The 23876-nt window shown below is 43.0% G+C and overlaps 3 protein-coding genes across 6 annotated transcripts; 1 reads left to right on the top strand and 2 right to left on the bottom strand.

Moving 5' to 3' along the window:
- Window positions 1–920: 920 nt before the first annotated feature.
- fkbp4 (FKBP prolyl isomerase 4) lies at window positions 921–7196 on the bottom strand. The gene is made up of 11 exons (XM_017406259.3): window positions 6766–7196; window positions 6149–6293; window positions 5922–6064; window positions 5695–5815; window positions 4375–4531; window positions 4109–4199; window positions 3923–4006; window positions 2719–2904; window positions 2412–2555; window positions 2116–2211; window positions 921–1998 (listed from the first exon to the last, which is right to left on the bottom strand). The coding sequence occupies exons 1-11, from the start codon at window positions 6856–6858 to the stop codon at window positions 1897–1899; spliced, it is 1362 nt and encodes a 453-aa protein (XP_017261748.1). The 5' UTR covers window positions 6859–7196; the 3' UTR covers window positions 921–1896.
- A 210-nt stretch (window positions 7197–7406) lies between these two features.
- Window positions 7407–15092, top strand: ddx11 (DEAD/H (Asp-Glu-Ala-Asp/His) box helicase 11). 3 transcript variants are annotated; one of them, XM_017406194.3, is made up of 28 exons: window positions 7407–7531; window positions 7871–8014; window positions 8443–8658; window positions 8759–8845; window positions 8917–9053; window positions 9166–9223; window positions 9310–9417; window positions 10227–10314; window positions 10418–10620; window positions 10698–10772; window positions 10897–10974; window positions 11061–11107; window positions 11188–11267; window positions 11347–11388; window positions 11472–11539; window positions 11619–11657; window positions 11737–11875; window positions 11994–12131; window positions 12222–12334; window positions 12418–12490; window positions 12758–12861; window positions 13713–13862; window positions 13954–14022; window positions 14118–14218; window positions 14296–14380; window positions 14474–14549; window positions 14625–14779; window positions 14877–15092. In XM_017406194.3, exons 2-28 carry the CDS (start codon window positions 7886–7888, stop codon window positions 14907–14909), a joined length of 2691 nt encoding a protein of 896 aa, XP_017261683.2. In that variant the 5' UTR covers window positions 7407–7531; window positions 7871–7885; the 3' UTR covers window positions 14910–15092. The 3 variants fall into 3 exon arrangements, with proteins under 3 accessions (XP_017261683.2, XP_024859453.1, XP_024859455.1); XM_025003685.2 differs by lacking the exon at window positions 7407–7531 and adding an exon at window positions 7569–7701; XM_025003687.2 differs by lacking the exon at window positions 7407–7531 and adding an exon at window positions 7570–7701 and having other exon boundaries at window positions 11997–12131.
- On the bottom strand, window positions 14997–23379 carry wash1 (WAS protein family homolog 1). Of its 2 annotated transcripts, none has more exons than XM_017406195.3 (11): window positions 23219–23379; window positions 21927–22067; window positions 19890–20001; window positions 19631–19777; window positions 18269–18405; window positions 17300–17435; window positions 17029–17224; window positions 16707–16871; window positions 16445–16603; window positions 15722–15793; window positions 14997–15644 (listed from the first exon to the last, which is right to left on the bottom strand). In XM_017406195.3, the coding sequence occupies exons 1-11, from the start codon at window positions 23224–23226 to the stop codon at window positions 15502–15504; spliced, it is 1416 nt and encodes a 471-aa protein (XP_017261684.1). In that variant the 5' UTR covers window positions 23227–23379; the 3' UTR covers window positions 14997–15501. The 2 variants fall into 2 exon arrangements, with proteins under 2 accessions (XP_017261684.1, XP_017261685.1); XM_017406196.3 differs by having other exon boundaries at window positions 15722–15790.
- Window positions 23380–23876: the final 497 nt, after the last annotated feature.

The following is a 23876-nucleotide window of genomic DNA, read 5'->3' as shown; positions in this document are numbered from 1 at the left end:
TAAACAGCGTTTTTTGTTTATGTACTCATAGTTTTTTAATGAATTTGAAGGAAGGTTGTCCCCAACGTCTTGGAGAATTTAGGATGTCTTTAATCTGGATTAAACTCCCACCTTCAGTTCTGAAATGCTTAAAACCCATCTGACACCATTTCAGTTCACCCAGGTTCTGTTTTTGTGTACATGCTTGAGTCTTTGGACATTGTTTTCGCAGTGAGTTGACATTTTGGATGCAATCTTACCATGATAGTCACTTCATGGCCAGTCTTCCCCAGATAGTAGATGGGTGTCCTTGCGTCCTGCAGGTTTCTGAGCTGACGGACATGCTGGACGTCTCCTGGTTTCAAAGGGCAGTAAGCACGATGTGCCTCTCATCCTCTGCAGTCCTCAGATCTTGGCCATTACATTTTAAAAACTCTGATCCGTTGATAAAGAGACCCGGCCGATGCAGATGTATTTTACCTGCATCATGGTTTGTTGCTTCGCTGCCTTCCTGTGACATGAAACAAATCTCCCCTTTTGAGAGCAGAGTGTCAGGGTTCCTGCCCCAGTTTAAACCTCCTACAGCAGTTTCTTTGTCAGGTAATGACTGTTTCCAGTTAACGCTTGAAAATGACCAGCAGATGTTTGGTGTAACCAAGTCATCACACATCCGACTGTAATCCAAAAATCACTGAAACTTAGTTTTCAAGCTGCATCAGTTCTTATTCATACTGATTAAATAAACCATGCCACTTTATACGTGTGCTATAGTTCAAACATAAATTTGCTCATTATTGTGGGTTTATAAAAACAGAACCCGTCCATCTATACCAATAAAATACACATCACTTGTCCTCAACATCAACGTTGGCTTCTCAGTGTTTTTTGTGAGGGAACAGAGCAGAAACTATAAAATTAAGACGATAAAAATTACATGCTGGTAATTTCATAATTACAGTTTATTATATCCTTCTGTCAAGACAAACCAAGCAGTGACTTTTCCCAACAAAGAAAGTCCGAAAAGTTGTCTTAAAATTAGACATCTAATTTAATTTTTGTCCCTGTAGGCACCGGTTACTAAAATGAACAGAGCTTATGCACATATTTCTGCTGCGTAATCAACTGTTTTTGTTTTTTTTCTTTACTCTGTTTGAGAACAATACAGAAATCACAAGCACAGCACTAGGAAGGAAAAAAAAAAAAAAAAAAATACAAAGTCAATATTTCCAAAGAAAAAGTGAACAGTCCTGTACCCTAGAGGTTATAAGAGAGCTCCACCTTTATGCTGAAAGTGGTCCAAAAATCTGAGAGCTATTCCAGGTTTATTACTCTGCCAGTCCACAGTGCTGCTACGGACGTACTTCAGGACACAGGCACTAACATTCAAAACACACCGGATCGACACACAGCCATCACTGCTCTAGGAATTGATCGGTGGGCCCATGAGCGGAGGCTTGGATGGATAGCAAAAATGAGGAGGATGGCGGGACACGAGGTGGTGCGGGAGAAATGGATGGTCTAGCCCTTTATGGGTGAGGCGGTTTTGAAATTCTGCACGCAACACCTGGGATGCACTTTTAGTTTTGTTTTTTCCAACTCACTTTTGTGAAATCAACATGCACAGTTCAAAGCTGTGGGCTAAAAGGGTTCAGAGCCAGAGTGGTGGCACTGGATTCATTTAATAAATCCATATCCCACAGTGCCATCAGCTGAGGAAGCCCCACTCACTCAGCTAGCTGCCACACCAACGAGCTCGGACACAACGAGAGGCCAAACACACGCCCAAGGTCAGTGCTCTTAGTGACGCTCACTCATACATGGTTTTACATATACACACACACAATCACACCTTAAAACACAAATGGCCAGTTACAAAAGTCTAATTACAGCTGAATCACATGAAGGTCACGGTTTCATCTACGCTTTCGCTTCACTCGCCGCTTCCTTCTCCCCGTTCTCGACCTCCATTTCTTCATCGCCGTTCTCTTTGCTGTCACTCTTCACCTTCTCCGCTTCTTTCTGCTCGCGGAGGAGAACAAAAGCCAGATCAGCGCCTCCCCGTTCAGTCTCAAAGCGGCCTAAAAGCCACGCTTACCGCTCCCTCTAGAGGCTGCTGTGAAGCGAGGCTGCCTTTACCTTTGAATCCCTCTCTGCGAACTTCTGGAACATGTTGGCGTAGATGCGCTTGTCCTTCTCGTGCTGCTCTTTTATGCGTTTCTGACACAGGAGCACCTGGAGGGACGTAAAGATGTGATCCAATGGCAGTTTCACATTCAGACAGGATCAGCACCAACAAATGATTAATTGGTTTTCATGGATTTTACCCTAGCTCTGCATCATTTCAGAAATGTGATCCAGTTAGAAAGATTTGCAACACAGTCTATTCTTTACAAAGACTACCAAACAAAAAACAAGGAAATATAATCTGTTACCTGACTCTTCGCGGCCTTGTTGGCAGGATACAGCTGAACAACTCGCTGGAAGTCATCTCTCGCGCTGTCAAACTCTTTCATAGCAAACAGCGCCTCTCCTCGTCGGAACAGAGCCTTCTCGTTGGAGGAATCCATTTCCAGTGCCTGGAAACACAGCCTGATTAAACGTTGTGACCAATAAACCATACTTCGAACAAAACAAAGCCACCCGAGAAACTTTACAATCTACTATTGAAGAATTAAAGCTCTTTTTCTAAACCTTAAAATGTTCCGTGATTTCTGTTTGCACAGAGAGAAAGTTAAATACCTTTTCACAGTTTTCTAAAGCGTGGTTCGGCTCCTGCAGTTTAAGGTAGCACATGGCCAGGTTCAGGTGTGCAGCGAGCCGCAACGCTTTAGCTTTCTTTTCATCCTCTTCTGACAGGCCAGACTCGTGTTCCAACCAGGAAACTATCTTTTTGTACTGGACGGACGCCTGCTTGTATTTTCCCTCCTGTAACATAAAGAATCACGGGTTTAAAAGACATGATAAAGTTAAAAAAATAATAATAATTAAAAGGCTAGCATTCCTTGGTCAAACAAGCTTAAGTGCAGTCTCGGTATGAGCTGTGAAGGACTCTCAGCTACCACCACATAAAATTTTAGCTACACATTTGTAAAGGTTATAATAAATAAAAGAGTTTTAGCCACTTGGTGTTGGTTGTTGTTCGTCGGCTGTGACGACCAGCCTGAATTGGACTTAACCCCAAAAGTTAATCTGATGTGAATTTAAATCCAAAGATAACTTCTGTGAAAGTTTCATTAAAATCCATCCAGTGGTTCCTGAGATATTTTGCCAACAGATGCTAAAATTTTAAGCAAGGCTCTTGGCCAATGAGTAGCACCTTGGGGGTTGTATTGTTGATAAGTCTTTGCTACAACCTCACCAAATTTCAGAATAATAGCTTTAAAGACTGACTTATAGCTTTTAGTCTTTTCTAAAGGTCAGTTGGCTGTGGCAGCCATCTTGAATTGGGTTGGCTCAAATTGTAGAGGTACAGCCAATGGTTGTTTTCTTTAAAAGTTTCAAACCTGTCCAGGGCTTCATGAGATATTTAAGAGAAGTCTTCTGTGTGATCTGTTAATCTTCAGAATCAGTCTCAGCTACTACCACTTCAAATTTCAGGGTAATATCAGCCATTTTTGTGAGTTTTTTAAGATCAGTTGGCTGTGGCAGCCATCTTGAATTGGGTTGACTCCTAAAGTTAATCTGTAGTAGACGTACATTCAATGATTACTTCCAACAAGGTTCATTAAAATGCAGCCCGTGGTTCATGACATATTTTGCTAACGCTACGGACAAATGAACACAAACTATAAGTATTTAATTGTTTTTTGTAACAACCCCAAGATTTCTTAAAATATTCATCAAAATTTGTTCATTAATTTTTTAGGTTATCTTGCAAACAAACCAACCGACACCCCTGAAAACATGACCTCCTTGGCGGAGGAAAAACGTCTTTAAGACATACCTTAAAATATTGTGTTCCCTTCTCTTTGACAATACTGCTTTGTTCCAGCTTTTCTGCCGTGTTCATTTCCCATGATTCCTTAGCCTATTTAAGGAAAGAAAGAAAGAAAAAAAAAAAAAGGTTAGGTAAACAAAAGCCATTCAACACCTACGGTTAAGCTGCCACATAGCTGCAGGATCTCCTTACCTTCTCAAAGGCTGTCAGCTTTATCTTGTATATCACTGTTGCTCCACCAGGAATGTTATACTTCTCACTCCCAGCGTTTCCAAAGCCATATCTGCAAATCCCAAACATTATTGGTTTTAAGTGCATGAAAGTCTGTCTGCTGTGCAACCTAAAACTGTCACTTTGTTTGGGCAATGAGTCGGCATCAGTTTTTAACCACCGAGCTGCTACAGCAGGCCTTCAACACAAAGAAGGAGGTAAAGGTGCTCTAATAAACTCCATCATACTTAGGCTTCATGGTGAAGAGAGCCTCTTCTCCCTGCTCCATAGCCATGATCGATTTCTCCACACCGGCTGGCAAACCGAAACTCTCCCCGTCCCCGATCTCAAACTTCAGTTCTCTCTCGTCAAAAACGCGCTCGTCGCAGGTCCCCTCCAGGGTGACTGGAAGGGAGAACAAATGTCGGGGTGAGTTTGTATCACTGGACACACTATGAAATAGTTATTGTAGAAAAAAAATGTATTGCTTTTGATAACATTTGTTAATCAGAAGTTCAACATTTATTGTGTATTTGTTTTTTCCCCACTTTTAAACTGTAAAAATGGTAAAACTGCAGCTATATTAATATGTTTTATAGCCACCTTTTGAGTTTGTGGTAATCAGAAGACAGACTGAAGGTTTTGCTACTAAGATTTACTGGTTTCTAAGGGCGAGTCTATAACACACATTTAATTCACCACATTGAAAACACAACCAGCTCTGTGGCACAATCCATTTTAGTTAAAAAGAAAACAAAAAATGTTTCAAAATTTTTTGATTTGTCATTTCAAATCTGGTTAAAACCAAAATTACAACATTTCTTATGCTATTTAACTTAATTGTTAATATATTACATCATTATTTATTTTTGGAAATCCAATAAGCTTAGAGTTTTAAATACAAAATGATCATTTTATTATTGGATGTAACTCAGTAATGTTACCTTTTAGGGGTGGGGGCAGCAGTCTAGTTTTAGATGCATCACAGATATAGATGAATCCGAACAGGTTTCAAAATGTCAAATACTTGATTTAGTTCGAGTTTATCTGCGCTGCCACCTTAACAGAAGTTGCTGCGCAGTGCAGTTTGTCCTATTTGAGTTGCGGTAGCTGCTGTAGTTGAAACAAGCTGCAGTTTTCACATCTTTTATATCTTTTCTTTGCTGAACCCTAAAATAATTATTAAGTAAGTAATAGTTGATTTTATGACTTTGAAACACTTGATTTGTGTCTAAATTCCCAGTGATAAACACGATGCTAACTAATTAGCTTTCCTATGGCGTTTTCAATGTTAAGTTAGCATCTTAGCTAACTGTTGGTCAGCAGCCAGGGATTAAGAGTTGTTTTTTAGCACGTTATTGTCCACTCTTTATTATGCTAGACAATTTAAGTCATTGTTCACTTATATATAAAAAAGCCATAACTGTTTTAATTCGTAAAGTTTACGAACTACCTTCTGTTTTAATTCACAAACCCGATAACTGCAGATAAATGCATTGATAATGGTTTTATAATTGCATCGCAGGCCTCTGAATCGTGAGGCGCCTGGAGACTCACACCCTCATTACCTTCTACGACGGCTCCTTCATTGGGCTTGGAGTAACCCTCCCCTTTGGTGACAATACGTCGAATGATCCCTCCGTCCTCATCATCCGTTATGTCCTCTCCTCGAAACTCGAACAGTTCCACCTTCAAGAGGGTAAACACGTGATTCGATATCTGGATTTTCCAGGCCGGTGACGAGCTCACACAGCGTTTTATGCATTTTGGCACACGACTAGAAAGCGGAGTATACCTCGAAGATGAGAGTGGCGTGGGGGGGTATCTTCGGTGGGCTGCCTGCAGAGCCGTACGCATACTCTGGTTTACAAACGAGCTGGCACAACTCCCCCACTTTCATCGTGGCCACGCCGATGTCCCACGCCTTTATCACTTGCCCTAAAAATCAAGAAAAACTCAATCATGATCTCTGCACAGCCACAGTGGTGCTTAGATAAAAAAAAAAAAAAAAAAACAACCAACCTTTGCCCAGCTCAAAGGAAAACTTCTCTCCCCTATCTCTGCTGGAGTCAAAGTGTGTCCCATCCAGAAGTGTACCCACATAATGGACAAACACTTTGTCACCAGTCATGGGGAGCTCTGAGCCTGTCCCTTCCCTTTTGACCAGCTGCAAAAAGAAAAAAAGAAAGACAACAGAAGTTAGTCATACAATGATTTATTAAAGACGAAAAAGCTTTTAAGAGAAAAGGGGAAAATCTGGGTCATGTAAATCCACCCTTCAGGGGGTTGATACTGCGCGCCATGACAGGTAAAAATGCTCAATCCTGCAGGTTTCATTCAAATGTGCGCGTTTCTCTCCAGGCTGGTAAATGCACAGCTACAACATTGATCGGCTCCACGGATCCTTCTGGAAATGCGGAGGGCTGCGAGGCCAGTTTTTCGACGTCATGCTGCAATCTTTAGCATTAAATCATCCATGCCATGCACCAAATGCAACGAGTCAAGAGGAGAAAATCAGCAACGCTGTCAACACTGCAGTTAGCTCGCGTTAGCCGATTACATTGATATAGCCTGCGAGATACTTGCTAAAAAGCGGCTAACGCTAGCCTAGCTAAGAGTGCCGAAGCGTGGTTATTTACCTTCAAAACACCCCCGTCTTTCTTTGGTGTGATGTCTTCACCCTCCATGGTGTGTTGTCCTCCGCCTGTCTGCTCCTCTGCAGTCATAGTCATGCGTCAAGGCTTGCCCCCGAACCCCACAACGCAGAGCGACCCGAACTAAATGACTGACGCTGGCTATCCAGGCGAGCCACGCTAAGTGCAACAAGCGGAGCCTTTCCAGCCGTTTGCGCTGCTGACGCAACTTCACTGTTGTTCAACGTGCACGGCGCGGCAATCACGGACGACTGCGCCCAAACTGCAGCGGCTACGCTCGAGAGTCGGAGCAAACAACAACAAAAAAATAAAGAGCGTGTTTCCAGTTCACGTTGCCTCTCTATATGGCAGCCGACGAGCGCTCGTAGAAGAGCAGAGAACTTTCCAGACAGTCCTGCAAGGCTCGAGCGCGACGAACGAGCCCGAGCGGCGTTACGCGTTCACGCCGGCACCCGCCGGAAAGGCGGTGCTTAACAGGAGAGCGGCTTTTACTTCACATTAAATTCCACTGCACCAACACGCAGCTAACGCAGCTTCTTGTATATTCTATTTAAGTAAAACTCAAAGTATTCGCAAAATATAGCTAGGTATTTAAAAAGCCCCGCCCACAGGCGTAGTGTCATACTTTAAAACACGCGCTCCTGTTCGTACCTCGCTCCCTATTGGCTACAGCCCGTAGCCACTTCTGTTTGTTGGCGCGGTTGTTGAATAGCCGGGAGTTTAGCAGAAGCAGCGACATTTCACATCTCCTGTAAGTTTACAACTCAGCAAGCATATCTTTGTGTATTTCGAGAGTCAGAGGGCGGAAGTGTTTATATAATAAGGAGGCTAGCTTTAGCTATCTTTGACTTTGGATCTTAGCGTTATGTTTACCATTCGGGGCGTCGACAAAGCTCGCAGCTGAAGGCTTTTAGATGAATGGTCAGCGGTTTTATATTAACTCACTTTAGTATAAGAGTCGTCTGCTTTTTTGTAGGGTAGAGAAATGTGTCCCCTAATCATTGTCAGAAGCTGAGGCAGGCCTGTTTTAACTAAATGTGGGCTGTGTTCATATCTAATCTAAATGTTTTTTTTTTTCTTCTTCTTCCAGGTTCATCTCAGGAGCATGGAAAACGCCAAGGCCCAGTTCCCATTCCCCTACCAGCCCTACGACATCCAGGAGCGGTTCATGCAGGCCCTCTACAATGCTCTGGACCAAGGCAAAGTTGGCATCTTTGAAAGTCCAACTGGAACGGTGTGTTTTAAAGAGAAGGAGAGAAAAATCCAAACAGAAGTCGTGCATTAACTAGACGCCCCAGCATTCCTTGAAGGGAGGCTTATCGGCTGCTGCCTCTCGTGCGACTCTCAGCTACCGCCACGCCAAGTTTCAGCTCAATATCTGTAAAATCCACCGAGTTGTCGCCATTTTTGTGTTGGCTGAGGTCGCTTGGCTGTGGCAGCCAAGTTTCATTAAAATCCATATGGTGGTTCATGAGATATTTTGCTAACACAGATCTCCCACGATCAGTCAGCGCTCATAGTGCGAGTTGAGGATCAGCCTCGGCTACTACCACGCCAAATTTTAGCTCCATGTCTGTAAAACTGACTGAGTTTGTGTCATTTTAGTGTTTCGCGGCGGGTGATGATTAACTAAGGTTGATCCATGTCCACGTGTTTCTTCAGGGCAAGTCTCTGAGTCTCATCTGTGGAGCCCTGAGCTGGCTTACGGATCACGAGGAGAAGAAGAAGCGGGAGGCCGCTGCTCTGCTGCAGGAAGGAGAAGCGGCTCTCTCCACCTCTGCTGCTCCACCCTCCAACACTAGCTCCTCGGGGGAGCCCGACTGGATCACCGACTTCGTCCAGAAAAAGGCTGAACGCGATCTTGTGTCAAAGCTGAAGGTGAGCGTGAACCTAAGCAGGAATGGGTTTTGCTTTGTTTTGTTTTTCTCCCCCCTTCCTCTCTTTGCTTTTGGCTCAAACTGAAACATTTTTGTGTCAGGAGGAGGAGATAAAAAGGAAGAAGAGAGAAGAACGATTAGAGATGATCAGAAACAACGCTCACCTGAAGTATGCAAGTAAAAGAAAGGTAAGCCAGCCACAAACTTCAAAATAAACCAGAAGAAGAAGGAAATTAAAAGTATTTAACTCCGACTTTAGAGCTCTGAAGAAGACGAAGCGTTTAAGTTGCTTGAGCTGAGCAAAGAGGAACGGACAGAATGTGCAGGAGATCAGGAGGATGAAGAGCTTGTTGTTGCAGAATATGAAAGTGAAGACGAGTCAAAGGGTAAAAACAGGTGAGAACACACCTTACACGGTTCAAGCTGCATAAAATGTTGCACTGATAACAACCTGAAACACAAAGATGACAACGGTAAATCTTTTTGGTTTTTTGCTCCATGAGTTCAGATTCTTTGAAGGCGAGGACGAGGAGGATGAGGAGCTAGTTGAGGAGCACGTGACTAAGGTACGTGTCAGAGACGGCGAGAACTAAACAGAATCAGGGTTCGTATCGTGCTCGACTCTGACGTGAGGTGATTCGCTTGTTTGTAGATTTATTACTGCAGCCGGACTCACTCCCAGCTGGCCCAGTTCGTCCACGAGGTCCAGAAGAGTCCCTTCAGTGAAACCACCAGCGTGGTCGCCCTGGGCTCTCGGCAGGTACGGACACTCGTCCAGAGAAACATACGTTCAGCTTGTTGCTTGTTCAAGTAAATGAGATTATGTGCAGTTTAGTTTGCATGATCGCCCTTATCCTGGTGGCTTAGCAGACGTTTTGTGTTCAGTTTGTCACCTCTGTCCATTGTCTCTGATTTAAACTCTAACACTTAAGATCTTTCTGCCTGTTTTCTTGTAAACCTCATTGGGACTGATACTGTAGCTTGTTATCATCCATCCATTTTCTTTACCCTCTTCTCCATTCTGGGTCGCGGGGAGCTGGTGTCTGTCTCCAGCACTGTGAGAGAGGCGGGGAGACACCCTAGACAGGTCGCAAGTCCATCGCAGGGCTATTTACAGACATTTAGGAGCAATTATTCCTCTTTTGAGATGCAACGTTTCCAAATTTCAGCGCATATGAGAACACAAGTTTCAACCAGGCATCTTTAAAGATTAAAGTGAGATCTACATTAGGGAGCAGTTACGGAACGTGTTCAATATGTAGGAATATATGTTTCTTGATTCTGACAGGACCCTTGAGAAGCTTGTAAAAAGCAAAAAGTCACTCCTGAAAAGGTCAACCAATTATAGTTTCTTACAGGCACCTAAGATGATACAATTTATCCAACTAGAAGCAGGCAGTTTCTTTTTCCTGACTTTTAAGACTCACTTATCTGATTTGATTGCTACACGTGTTTCCTAAAGTGAAATGCAAAGGGGTGATGTGTCTGAACATCTGTCAAAACTATTATTTTTCTGTGGTCACTTGGAGATGATTGGTGTTGATGTTTGTTTGATTCTGCGCTCTGCAGAATCTGTGTATAAACGAAGAGGTGCGTCGGCTGGGCAGCGTGCAGCGCATCAACGACCGCTGCTTGGAGATGCAGAAGAACAAGCACGGTACGAGGCGCTCAGCTGCTCGGAATCACTCGTTTCGGGGCTCCCCCTCCTTTTTTTTTTTTTCTCCTTACTGTGAGCTTACAGCTTCCCTGTCGCTTCGCAGAGAAGCGGCAGCACGAAGACGGCGCAAAACGCAAGAGGGGTCCGGCGAAGAGCGTGTGTCCTTACAGCAAGGCTTCCGCTCTGCAGCAGATGAGGGATGAAATTCTGGGGAGCGTTCACGACATAGAGCATTTGTTGAAACTGGGCAGAGAGACACATTCATGCCCTTATTACGCTGCACGCCTCACCATCCCACCTGCGCAGGTAGCTCAGTCTGTTCGCTCGGCTCTCGTTTTATTCTTCACGTATTGTTTTGACTCTGTGTTTTTGCGACTGTGCAGCTGGTTGTGTTGCCCTATCAGATGGTGCTCCACGAAGCTACAAGAAGAGCAGCAGGGATCCAGCTGAAGGGGCAGGTGCAGTAACTGCTCGTCCTTTTCAACTCTGCTGTAGATTTGTGGTCACTGCGATGTAACTAACAACAGAAGAAACGCCGTTCGGGTGTTGCAGCTGACATGTGAACATGTGCGTTTCACCCAGGTGGTGATCATAGACGAAGCTCACAATCTGAGCGACACCCTCTCCTGTATCCACAGCGCAGAGCTCACCGCAGCACAGGTAAACTCTTTCGACCTGAGCTGCCTTTTTTTTCTCGGCAAAATTCTAACCTTTTTTTTTATTTTATTTTTTTAAAATCCCCGCAGCTTTGCCGTGCCCACTCGCAGCTCAGGCAGTATGCCGATCGCTACAGGTAAGTGTCCCACAAACGAGTCGAGCCACAGGTTCAGTATGTCCTCCCCGTCCGTAACGTGCACGTGTCCCAAACTCCAGGAGCAGACTGAAGGCGAAGAACTTGATGTACATCAAGCAGATTCTGTTTGTTGTCGAGGGACTTGTGCGTGTGTTGGGAGGTGAGTCTCAGCTGTTAGGGTTTCCTCTCTGATACCTGAAACACGCAGTGATATCTGCTTTCCTTTTTTTTTCCTGCAGGTAAAGTTGGACAGAACCCTCAGAGCCAGAGCACACAAGCAGGTCAGTAGTCCACGATGAAGGAAATGATAACGCACGTTAACAATAACCAGTTCTCTCACCACTGAGTTCTCTGTTTCTTCTAGGGACGGAGATGCACACCATCAATAACTTTCTATTCAAGGCTCAGATTGACAACATAAACTTGTTTAAGGTAGTTCTCTTTTCTTTCTAAAAATCACATCAAGTTTAAAAACTCCCACGAGTCAACCTCTCTGGTGTTCCCTCTTCAGCTACAAAAATATTTTGAGAAGAGCATGATCAGCAGGAAGGTAAGTAAGCTCGTATAAATTGGTATATTTCAGAGTACTGTAAGATTAAATGTGAGCCAGATGTGTTTCCCGTCTGCAGCTGGGTGGATTTGTGGAGAAGTACGCGGGCTCGGGTGTAACCCTGCACGCCCAGAGCAGCTCCAACAAGGAGAACCGTCGCACCGAAGGATTAAGTCGTTACCTTCAGACCCTACAGAGCAGCCAGAGCGCCGCAGCAGGTGACAAAATGACAAGCTGGGAGAAACTGAGTCATCTGCACACAATATGTAACAGAGCTTCTGTCAAAAAGGCAAAAATTAAACTTTTTTTAAAATGTATCGTTTATACGCTTGTCAGCAGTTTCCTCGACAGACCAGCAGGGGGCAGCAGAGACAGACAAAGTGCTGTCTGTGTCTCCCATGATGCAAGTGGAGGGTTTCTTCATGGCTCTCACCAACAGTAACACTGATGGCAGGGTGGTGGTGCACAAACAAGGTATCTCTTATTTTCCACACACTGCAAATAAAAGAGAAAATAATGACCCGTTTGTGTAAAAGTGGCTGATTTATTTATGTCATTTCCCAGGCGTTTTGTCTGAGAGCAGCGTCAAGTTCCTGCTGTTGAACCCGGCGGTCCACTTTGCTCAGGTGCTGAAGGAGTGCAGAGCTGTCATCATAGCTGGAGGAACCATGCAGCCTGTGAGGTCCTTTTACAATGAACGATGAGGAGTTAGTTTTTGTTTTTTGCACGCTCGGTTAACGCTGAAAACTATCACATGTAGGTTTCAGACTTCAAACAGGAGCTGCTGCTTTCTGCTGGAGTGGAAGAGGAGCGCATCGCTGAGTTTTCCTGCGGTGAGCGGCTCGTTTTATCATCGTTACATCCGCTTGGAGAGAGCTCGTCTATAAACACCGTCTGTCAGGGTTCTGTTCACCAGTATGTCTGTTTATGGGGAACTAGAACAGAGTGAAACTTGATCTAGATTACAAAAATAAGTGGGTTTAAACCATTCTAAATGTAATTTATTTAAATTGGTTTATTTTAAAATGTAAAAAAAATGACATTTTGATAACACAGTCAGTAAACTTTCTTTTTTTTGTGTGTTTTTTGACTGACTGCAGGCCACGTGATTCCTCCTGAGAACATCCTGCCTCTGGTCTTGTGCTCCGGCCCGTCCGGTCAGGAGCTCGACTTCACTTTTCAAAACAGAGACTCTCCCCACATGGTAAGGAAAAAAACACAAATTACTACTCAACCAACTTTAAGGGTTTCTCTACGTTTTAAACAACATTATGCTGAGCTGTGGGAACATGCATCAGTCGGGGAGAACATCATAAAACCAAATATATGGAGTGAAACACTCACTGGTGCTGCGTGTTGTAAATGGTAAATGGACTGGACTTAAAGAGCGCCTTTCTAGCCAATCAGGCCACTCAAAGCGCTTTACAACCCAATCTGTGCCCTCATTCACCCATCCACACACACTCTGCCGAATCTTTACAGAGCTAATCTGAATAAATCGTTCTATAGAGTCTAATCAGTGCTTTAGATCACATTCATACACCGATGGGAGCACATCGGAGGCAGTGAGGGGATCACTACCTTGCCCAGGGACACTTCAACACATGGCTGGTGCCAGGAATTAAACCTCCAATCACTGAGCCACAGCCGCCACATTCTGTTACCTAAATATCAGCTTGAAACACTCCGTGCACTGTTTTGGACAGATATTTATAAAGTTGCGATCATGAATTAATGCTGCTCTGCCCACTTTTCTTGTGGGTTTTAATGGATCGTAATGTTTTACACAGATCTACAATAACAGCTTTTCAGGAGATTATTGGATTTTACCCATGTAGCACTAATGACATGTTTTTATGAAACTTTTTCATGAATTCATAACTATGTATTTGGGCATGAATGTCCTTCATGCATCGAGGGCTGCAGCGCCCTAAGCACCCCTTCTTCCCACCGCCTTGCCATTATTCTATAAAGTTGTTTTTCTTTTCCTGTAATTTTATTGACTGAAGTGTCTTTTATCAGCGTTTGCATAAAGATGGGTGTTTTTGGTGACAGATGGATGAAACGGGTCGAATCCTCTCCAACATTTGTAACGTTGTTCCCGGCGGGGTCGTCTGCTTCTTCCCCTCCTACGAGTATTCGAGGCGAATCATCTCCCACTGGGAAGCTGGCGGCGCGCTTGCCCGACTGGCCAACAAGAAGAAGGTTGGTCGAAAAAGCGATCGAGCGTAAAAGTCATGCCGTAAACTTCAAAACGCTGCGAGTTTCAGCTCCAAATAAACGAACAACTCCTCAGATCTTTCAGGAGCCAAAGAAAGCCAGCCAGGTGGAGCAGGTGCTGAACGAGTTTTCCCGTTGTATCCAGGTAAACGCTGGCGCTGCTAACATGTCAGGCTGAACACCTGAGCAGCAATAATACGGACTTTATTACCAACAGGAAGTTGTCTCCTTTCATTTTAGAGGTGTGCTGTGGACGGCGGCGGACTCACAGGAGCGTTGTTGTTCTCTGTGGTTGGAGGAAAGATGAGCGAGGGGATCAATTTCTCCGACGACTTGGGCAGGTTTGTCTCATTTGTCCACGCGCATTTATCCAGCTGTTAAAGTGTACAGGTTAGCGTTCACATGCACCTGTTTCCAGGTGCGTGGTGATGGTGGGCATGCCTTATCCCAACATCAAATCCCCAGAGCTGCAGGAAAAGATGTCGTATCTGGACAAACACCTGGTCAGACTCCCTTCTAAATGTTTAAGGACATTTTTAAAAGCCACAAAAGGACAAATGCTGTGAAGACGACATGATGTGATTCGTCTGTTTCAGCCTCACAGTCAGGGAAGAAGCCCTGGGCAGGCACTGATAGAAAACCTCTGCATGAAGGCTGTCAACCAGTCTATAGGTAAGAAGAAAACCAACAGAGTACAACTTCCTACGCGCGCCACGTTAACACGTCTGTGACCCGCTGTCTCCGAAGGAAGAGCCATCCGTCACCGTGCCGACTACGCCTCCATCGTTCTGTGTGACAGACGTTACAGTCGACCTGCAACGCTCTCCAAACTCCCCACGTGGATCAAGAGTCGCACAAACACACATGCCACCTTCGGCCCCGCTTTCGCCGCCTTACGAAAGGTGAGAATCGACTACACACTCGAGGCTTACCATTAGAAAAAAAAAATAGAGAAAAAAAATGTTTGAAAGTTATAATTTGTGTTTTCTTCTTTCCCAGTTCTTCCTGGAGAAGAAGCAGAAGCAGCTGTAGTTTCTTTCCCAGAGCCGCGAAAAGCAGCAACAACAAAGAAATTTAATATATTCTAATGAAAGATGGAGATAAGATCTACAGCCAAGGTTACATTATTGAACAAAGTGTTTTAATCTGTTTTAATTCTGTATATTTAAAAAATTATATGTTCAGACTGTATAATTAAAGAATAAAAACAAATAATTTCATGGCACAGACTGAAGTTTAAAGGACATTTATCAGTTGTACTCAGGGTGATTTAGTCTGAAGGTTAGTAAATTTAAAAATGTTTTTTTTGTTGAGTGTTACTGAAGGAACTTGGTGAATATTTGTCTTTAAAGTCAGCTATGTGTCCATCTGACTTGTTTGAAATAATTAAAGTGACTGCAGATTTTTTTCTAATCAGTGCCATCTTCTCCACGTTTTGTACTTCAGATCTGTTATTAATCTCGTTCTGTGATAATGTGAAATTATTTGAACATTTAGGCTTTAGACAAACTTCTGCGTTAGTGTTTGATCAAATCATGACTGAAAAGGACGTCTTATTTTGAAATGTAAAGAAAATTTAAGTTCATACAAAAGCATCTATTCGTGCCGTTCAGCGTTTATCCCGTTACGCCTCCCAGTCGTCGTCCTCCGCCGCCGAATGTGGGGCCGGAGGGGGCGGGATGACGTCCGACATGCGGGCAAATGCGCCGCCGGTGCCAGAGGGCGTGTCGCCGGGCTCCCCGCCGGCTGGGCCTTTTCCTGATATGCCTGCAGAGAGGAGGACAGGCGGTCACGGACCAAATGAAGTCCTGAACATCAGCTGGAAGTGAAAGGGGACTCCTCACCTTTCCGGCGCATGGCCAGCTTATTGAAGAGATCCGACATGAAGTCTCCACCGCTGGACGCTGCTCCGACTGCTGGAAAAACAACCAAAAACAGGAAGTGGCTTCATAACGGCTCAGTTCTGTTTAAAACTGCAACAAGGTCATCTTATGGCTCATGCAATAAATCTTGATGTGCTCAGAGTGTGTCGGGAATGACTCAGCTTCTACACAGTTATCACAATTTTTGTCTTCTGGCGGCCATCTTAAATTGTACATACAGTGAATATTTTATTAAATGTCATCCGGTGGTTTGTGAGGAATTTTGCTAACTGAGAGTGGACTCCAAATAGTTAATAATAAAATTTTAAAGAGCTCTTGTGCAGTTAGTACTCAAATACGTGTTGGGGATCAGCCTCAGCTACTACCACACCAACTTTAAGGTCATAATCGGTCAAACTGACTTGAGTTGTACTCATTTTTTGTAGTTTTTTTAGGATCAGCTGGCTGTGGTAGCCATCTTGACTCCAAACATTGATCAGTTGTAGAGGTACAGCTAATGATTACAATAACATCCACAAACACACACGGGCCAAACCATTATCGTCTGCCTTTGCCTTTTGGCGGCGGGTGATAATGGTTTCACCTGTTTCCCCCTTTGGAACGTTAAAACTGAAAATTTAAGCTCAAGACAGTTTATTCAGCAGTCAGTTGTCCACTGCTAGCCGTCCCCGCTCCTTCCCACACCTTGCTCCTGCTCTTTCTGTTTCTTCTTCTCCATCTTGCGGTCCTTAATGTTGCGCAGCTTGGCTTTGCCGATGCCGCCGGCGTTGCGGATGGACTCCAGCAGGCTGGCACGGCCGTCTGACGGCTGCACCACCTCGCTCGGAGCGCCGGACACGGGGCCTGTGGCAGAAGGAGGCAGTCAGTGAAGGAGCACGCTTAAATCCGGTCACATGAACGAACTTTTCTTTGACTGCGTGGCTCTTTGTGAGCAGGTGGGACGAACCTGAACTCGGCACTTTAGTGGCTTCTGTTGAGCTCTCTGCGGGAGGAGGTGGTGGAGGAGGAGGTGGAGGAGGAGCTCCTGAAGGGACAGCGGGAGTGAGGGCAGGCTCGGGGGGAGGGGGAGGTGGCGGTGGAGGTGGCAGAGAATTTGATTGGTGCTGAACTCCTGAAACAAAAAGATCAGAAGTGTTCGTCACAAACTGCAGTGAAGTGGATCTCGTGGTTCATTTATCTACACTTAAAGCTGAAAGCGAAGATTAAAAAATCCTGGATTAAAATAAAACTAATTAAGAGGCGCGTCTTAACGAGGTGAAGTTGCGTACCAGGCGCGCTGCTCTCCTGTGAGAAAGAGGGCAGTTCGGGGATGTTCTGTGTGGGTCCCGACGGGGCGAACCCCGGCCCGAGGTCGGCGCTGTACGACAGGTCGTCGGCGATGCCCGGGAGGTCAGGCAGGTAGGACGGCACGTCGATCTCGGGCACCTGACCCAGATCCGGCACGTAGAAATAACTTTCTGCTGTCTGTGGAAGTGGACAGATGAAGCTGGGTTAATTCTGCATGTTCAGATCTGAGAACAGTCCTCCCCGCGGAGGTACCTGTCTCTCCAGCTGCTCCCTCTTTGCGATGGACAGAGGAGCGTCAAACGGTTTCTCCTCTTTCTCTGTCTCCAGTGTTGTGTGGGTTTTTGTCACTGCTCCCGCCAGAGGATCCAGGAACACGTACTTTTTATATCTTACAAACGCAAAACACAAGAAATGATGAGAGCCGAATGACTGATGAAATCAGCCGAAGAAACTAAAACTGAATTCTTAAAACTTAAAGAAGCAGAACTCTAGCTGAGAGATACAAAACGCTAGCTAAAGGCTAAAAAGAATCAAAAAAGCAGCTAAAGCCATAAGTATTAAAATGTTAGTGAAAAGCTAAGAGTAGCAAAACAGTAGCTAAAAGTAAAGAAATGGTTGGCTAAAAACAAAAAATAGCAAAAGGCTAGCTAAAAGTAGCAGAATGTAACTAAAAGCTAAAAGCAGCAAAAGACTAGCGAAAAGTAGCAGAATGTAACTATATGCCAAAAGTAGCAAAAAGCTAGCTAAAAACTAAATGTAGCAAATGTCTAACTACAAGCTAAAAGCAGCAAAATGCTAGTTAAAAGCCTAGAGCAAAGGGTTAGCTAAAAGTAGCAGAATGTAACTGAAAGCTAAAAGTAGCAAACGGCTAGCTAAAACCTAAAAGTAGCCCAAGAAGACAAAAACAGAGCCAGCAGCTGAAGAAGGTTTCAAAGAGAAAAATGCTTTGAAGGAACTGAAGAAATCTTAATGCATTTCTATGGGAAAATATTTGTAAATAAAGTAAAATACTTTAAAAAACATAAAAGCTACAAAATCCAAAAGTCCGAGCAGCCATCTCCTGGATGAGCTGAACCTTTTTATACATGAATGGCTAAAACAGTACAAAGTATTCAGAAGGAGTTTAACTGCATAAATCGAACGGATAAAATAAAAAAGAAACAGTAATGTGACATTTCTAGTTAGTACAGGAGCGGTCTGCATGTGTTCGTACTGACTCACAGATTCTCTGTGGTGTTGAAGAGCAGCAGCGAGCTGACGGAGGAGACGTTTCGGGGCAAACTGCCCAATCCTTCTTCCGTCTCATCCTCAGACCTCTTCTTGTTGCTCACGCACACCGGGAAATACATTAACTTCTCCTGAAAGGGAAGAGAGATCAAGACGTAGTGAGCGTGTCTTTGTGGGAGGAGTGATCTGTAAAATGTCAACTAAATCTCCAGTAACTCGAAAGACAAATGCCACTAAAGTGTTTCTGAGCGCAGACGCTGAGAATCACATCACCGGGGACGTCGATTCTGGAGGATATTGAATAATGCATTTCTGCACCAAAGAAAATTGCCAGTGTTTTCTTTCAGTCTGACAAATACACACATATGCTCCGAAAAAAAAAAAACAACCTAAAACCAACACTCTGACAAGAGTGAGCATACGCAGCAGAAAATATGAGATGGTGCAGGAAAAACTGCGGGCTTCGCTATAAATAATGCAGGAGCTTGAACTGAGCCGGCTACACACACACACACACACACATTTACAGTCAATTTCCTCAGCTAAATGGCACACACACACACAGCTTCTCATGTCCTCCATGCTGAAAACTCATATATTATGTGACAAATTGAACTGTCTGCTTGATGCTCAGCCAAATCTGCATCAGTGGAGAATGACGGACAGAAATGTTTCGGTTTTAAATCCTGATTGAAAACATGGCGTTAAAAATAAATGTCAGGGGTTGTTTTCGGCTCCTTTTCTCTTCTCGATAAACATTACACTTTATGCAAAGATAATTAAAAAAAAAAAAAAAACAGAGCTGCTAATGTGCTACATAGCAAGACAGAAATGTTAATTACCGAGTCTTAAACTATCATCTTATGACGGAGACTTGACAGAGCTGGAGTCGTTTGGGTCAAACCTTAAAATAACGTTACGCTCCATCTCCTGCTCGGTCTCGGGCGACGTGTTAGGGCTCAGAGTATCTGTTGGGGATGATTCTCAGCTACTACCACACCAAATTCTACCTCGTCCTTAGTAAAACTGATTGAATTACACACATTTCTGCGTTTGCTAAGCTAAGAAACTGGAGGCTTGAACGCGACCAACACAGACATGGATAGAAACATTTCCACTGTGTTTTAGGACACCTGCGTATCTGCAGCTCTTAATCAGCCACATGCACTGGTCAGCCATAACATTATGACCACGAGCAGATGAGGTGAAAATCTATAACCGTCTCGTTATCTCGCAGCTAGATGAATAAATACAGGCAGCGAGCGAACCTTTCAAATCTGAAATTTCTTGCGTTGAGGACATTTTAATTTTCTTTAAAAATATGGGAAGTTGATCTGTTTTATTCGTTTATCTCACCTGCCAGACCTTCTCATCAAAAGGTCGAAGTTTGTTCTGTATCTTGTGTCGAGGGCGGGTCTGTGAGGACGGGTCCGCAGCGCCGGTAAAGATGGACGAATAGTCCTGAAGCCGATCCGGAGCCGGGTACTTGGCGCTGGAGAAAACCTGCACGCACGTGGAATTATGATGTTTTCGTTTTGTTTTGTCAGCGCTGCAAACCAGACGTAAAACTTGGGAAAGTGTTTGTTTGGTTTTTTCTGAAGCTGAGGCGTGTTACCTTGGTGGCCTTCTTACTGCCTTTAATCTTGTCAACGCGGGCCTGAGCCAGTCGGATCCGGTCAGAGACGCTCTGCAGCTGGCGCCGGTTCTTCTCTACGCTTTCAGAAACCCTGAAAGCACAAACCGACATGAATAGGACCAAAAGCACGACTAACATTAAAGTAAAATACAGCCTAAGCTAACTTTAAACAACCAGTGACTGAACTGAACCGACCGTAGAGATTTTATTAAGAAAGTTTCACCAAACATCAAAACACAAACAAGTCATAATTCAGGAGGTTAAAAGTCCAAAAAACATTTTATCCATAAATATCCCCATTACCATCTAATTACAGGAGACATTTTTATTTTCAGGGTGACAAACGGCTCCATCTGTTCGAAAACAGCTGCTGTTTGTAAACAATCTGCTGAATATGACAACTTGATCCATTAGAGTAGATTTGCAGCAGATGTTGTGATATTTGATATCAGTTTGGTTCACAGTTATCAGACCTCTCTGAGACATGGTTAGTGCTTAAAAAGGGTTTTGCTGTTTATCTTTATATATAATATCTTTGCAGTTTAAAACGTTTACCCTTGTTGGGACATTTGGTAACCTAGAAACTAATATAATAATCTGAAACAGATTATGAACTGGTTACGACGAGAGAACAGGTTCTGGCTGCGCTCACCCTGCACAGAACAGGAAATGAATAAAAGGATAAATAAAAAAAACATAATTATCACACACAGCTGAAAAGCAAAGGAGGACAATAATGTTTTTGCCCGTGTCTCTGTTTGTTGTTTTTGTCCGTCTGTTACCAAAATATCTCATAAACAACTGGATGGATTTCACTAAAACGCTTTCCATTGACAACTGACTAACATCTGGAGTCAACCCAGTTCAAGATGGCCGCCACAGCAAATCTAACTTGGACACGACATAAATGGCTACAACTCAGATACGGAGCTAAATTCTGGCGTGGTGGTGGCAGAGAGTCATGCCCAACAGATTCTCTGAACACATCTGGACAGATCTGACATTCAGGTAGGATATCGAGCAGGAAGTCATTTACAGGGTTTGACCAAAACGACTTTAACTCTGTCTCTTCTCAGCATGAGAGGATTCTCTCCACCAAGAGGTCATGTTTTCTGTCTGTTTGTCTGCTTGTCTGCCTGCCTGCCTGTGGACAAGATTACTCAGAAATTTAGGAACAAATTTTCATGAAACTTTTAAGATGCGTCAAACACGCTACAAGAAACAAGTGATTAAGGGTTTGGTGGTGATCTAGTCAAAGGTCAAGGTCAAAGGTCAAAGGTCACAGATCAGCCCATGCTCTAACTCTGCAGCTGTATAACAGGACTGTTAAACTGCACAGCTGGACACTTCATGGGTCAAAGATGAAGCCTGTTGATTTCAAGGTCCATGGGGTCAAAGGTCAAAGTCACAGGCAACCCCTTTGTTAAAAATGTGTCTCTGCTCCTACATGTGACCCTTTTGTTTCCTCCACCAAGGAGGTTCCGTTTTGTTGTATTGTTTGTTTGTTTGTTAGCAAAGGTCAGGTAAAAACTAACAAACAGTTTTGGAGGAAATGTTCAGGAAATGTTGGGGTTGTCACAACAACACAATGGGTTAAGTTTTGGTGTTTTAGTGCTGATCCAGATTATGATCCGCACTATGTTTTAATTATGCTGTGGCCTAGGAGGTTTACTAGTTTCTTGTTTCAGTTCAATTCTCTGACATAAAAGACAGCGGGTGATATGCATTTTTTAAAGGACTGCCAGGCCATTTATTTGTTAAAGGTGTTGCTACTAATTTCAACACTTGTGTCTTAAAGTTGAACCAAAATATCTAACATAAAGAAAAAATGGATTTTGCTGAACGTGATCCAGTGTTCAATCTGAAGACAAACTTCAGGAAGACGAGTCTTCGACCCTTAAATGTAAAACCCTAAGTGGTCTGTTGGGAACTGTGACACTAGAGAAACGTGTTTTAGAAGCTGTGGTTGTCTTTTTGTTGTGTCTGTGAATGTGTGTGTGTGTGTGCTGGGCTTGCCTTCTGAAAATGTCTGTAGAAATGGACTCCAGGTACAGCAAGGCATCTGCGATCTGATGAACAGCCTCCTCCCGCCTCAGCTCAGGTTGGATGAGTGGCACCGAGTACACCTGGCCCTCCAGGCAGTGCCTTTGGGTCATCCTACAAAACAGCAGCAACATCTGGAACCACCTCTCAGACAGCATTCATACTCAGCTTTTTGGGTTTAACAGAAAAATGGAGCAGAAATATTCTGGCTCTGTAAAACATGGCATTAAAATAATTTAATTATCAGACTTTCTTTCAGATCCAGTAGAGGAGATAAATATAGAATCACTACAATGGCACCTCTGTGATTTGTATTTCTAAAACAAAAACCTGCACAATTCAAAATATACAAATTAGTCTGAAGTTAAAGCAGTTTATGTCAGATGAAACAATGTTTATAGTCCCAGTCAGAAATGCCCAAAGCTTTGAGTAACTAACACAAACACACAAAGAGTGAAAAAGGACAAAACAAAAAAATAACTTTACTCATCTTTTTTACTTAAACTTTTGTGTTGGATACGGATGAACGCTGATATACTTGCAGTAAAACTTTACCTCCATAAGGAGAAAAAAAAAAAAAAAAAAAAGAGTCTGAAAGTAATTTTAAGAAAATGCACACCAAAAAGTAAGAAACAATTAAACAGAAACAGCAAAAAAGTGTGTAAAAATTGACCAAAAATAAGGAAATCTATCTCAAGAAATAATCTTAGGCAAACATAAGGAAGATTATAACATTTGTCTTTGAAGGAAAAATGATTAATTATAACTGAGTTAAATTTTGTTGAAAAAACACCAAATAAACTTTAAATATTTAGTTGTTAAAATGAATAGTTTTGCAATAAATATGTTTGTTGTTATTATCTACAGATGAATGGCGATTTATTTATTTCTTCTTAAGGGATTTTACTCTAATTACGAAAATGGCACTTTAATCTTAAACATATATTCTCAAATTATTTAGAAAAAAACAAATCTGAGTGTTAGTTCCTGGTGATTCTTTCATATTACTGGACTTTCACACAACTCCTCTTCATCATAATCACATCATCTGACCACCACATGACGAAGACGCGACATTTTTCTTCTGCTGATCGGCTCAAACTGAGGATGAAACACACACCTGGCAGCTAATGAAGCTGACATCCAGCTGTTTCATGCAAATATGCTCGAAAACAAACACAACTGATCGTTCATGAGACACAGACGAGACCCTGTCCGTGAGCAGAACCCTGTATAACATGTTGTTTCAGAAATAACAGTCTTACCTGACCATGTGTTTGATTAAATTGGTAACAAAAGTAAAAATAAATAAACAAAAAAATTTAAAAAGCCGTGACAAATTAAGGTTTGTTGGGAAGAAGCCTCTGGAGATAGCTGCCCTGCTCGGCTAGCAAAACATCGGCCTCATTACTTCCGCAATATTGTATCACGTGACCATATAGGACTTGTGGTGTTGTCTTCACGGTAACTCGGAAACTTTATGACTGAAGGCGATTTTGCAGCGCAGCCGTTTGGTAAACACAAATTAATCTATTTTTGAAGAGCTTTTGTATGGGGTAAGATTAGAAATATTCATATAGACCTACATAAAATTCTTTTTATTAACTTTAATTTTTAATTCCCATGTAAACTAAAGAAATAAACGCAATGTTTTCCTTTTTTTTGATCAATTTCAATTTACAATTCAAAACTCACTTGAAAAAACTACAATCTGTAGTTTATAACACGTGGTTGTGGTTCCCTGACTAAAATGAAAAATTCAAAATGAAATAATTCAGCTCCAAACTCTAATTAAAATCGCAAAAATAACATATTCCTTGTCTGCAATAACAATAACCAAAGATAAAATAATAATCAAAGATAAAAGATCCAGCAAAAGTTCTCCTAAAACCACAGTGGAATCCACAGTCAGGCAGGTGGAAG

The sequence above is a fragment of the Kryptolebias marmoratus genome, linkage group LG11 (genome assembly GCF_001649575.2).
Source record: "Kryptolebias marmoratus isolate JLee-2015 linkage group LG11, ASM164957v2, whole genome shotgun sequence".
Classification (NCBI taxonomy): domain Eukaryota; kingdom Metazoa; phylum Chordata; class Actinopteri; order Cyprinodontiformes; family Rivulidae; genus Kryptolebias; species Kryptolebias marmoratus.
This window is presented reverse-complemented; position numbering and strand designations above follow the sequence as displayed.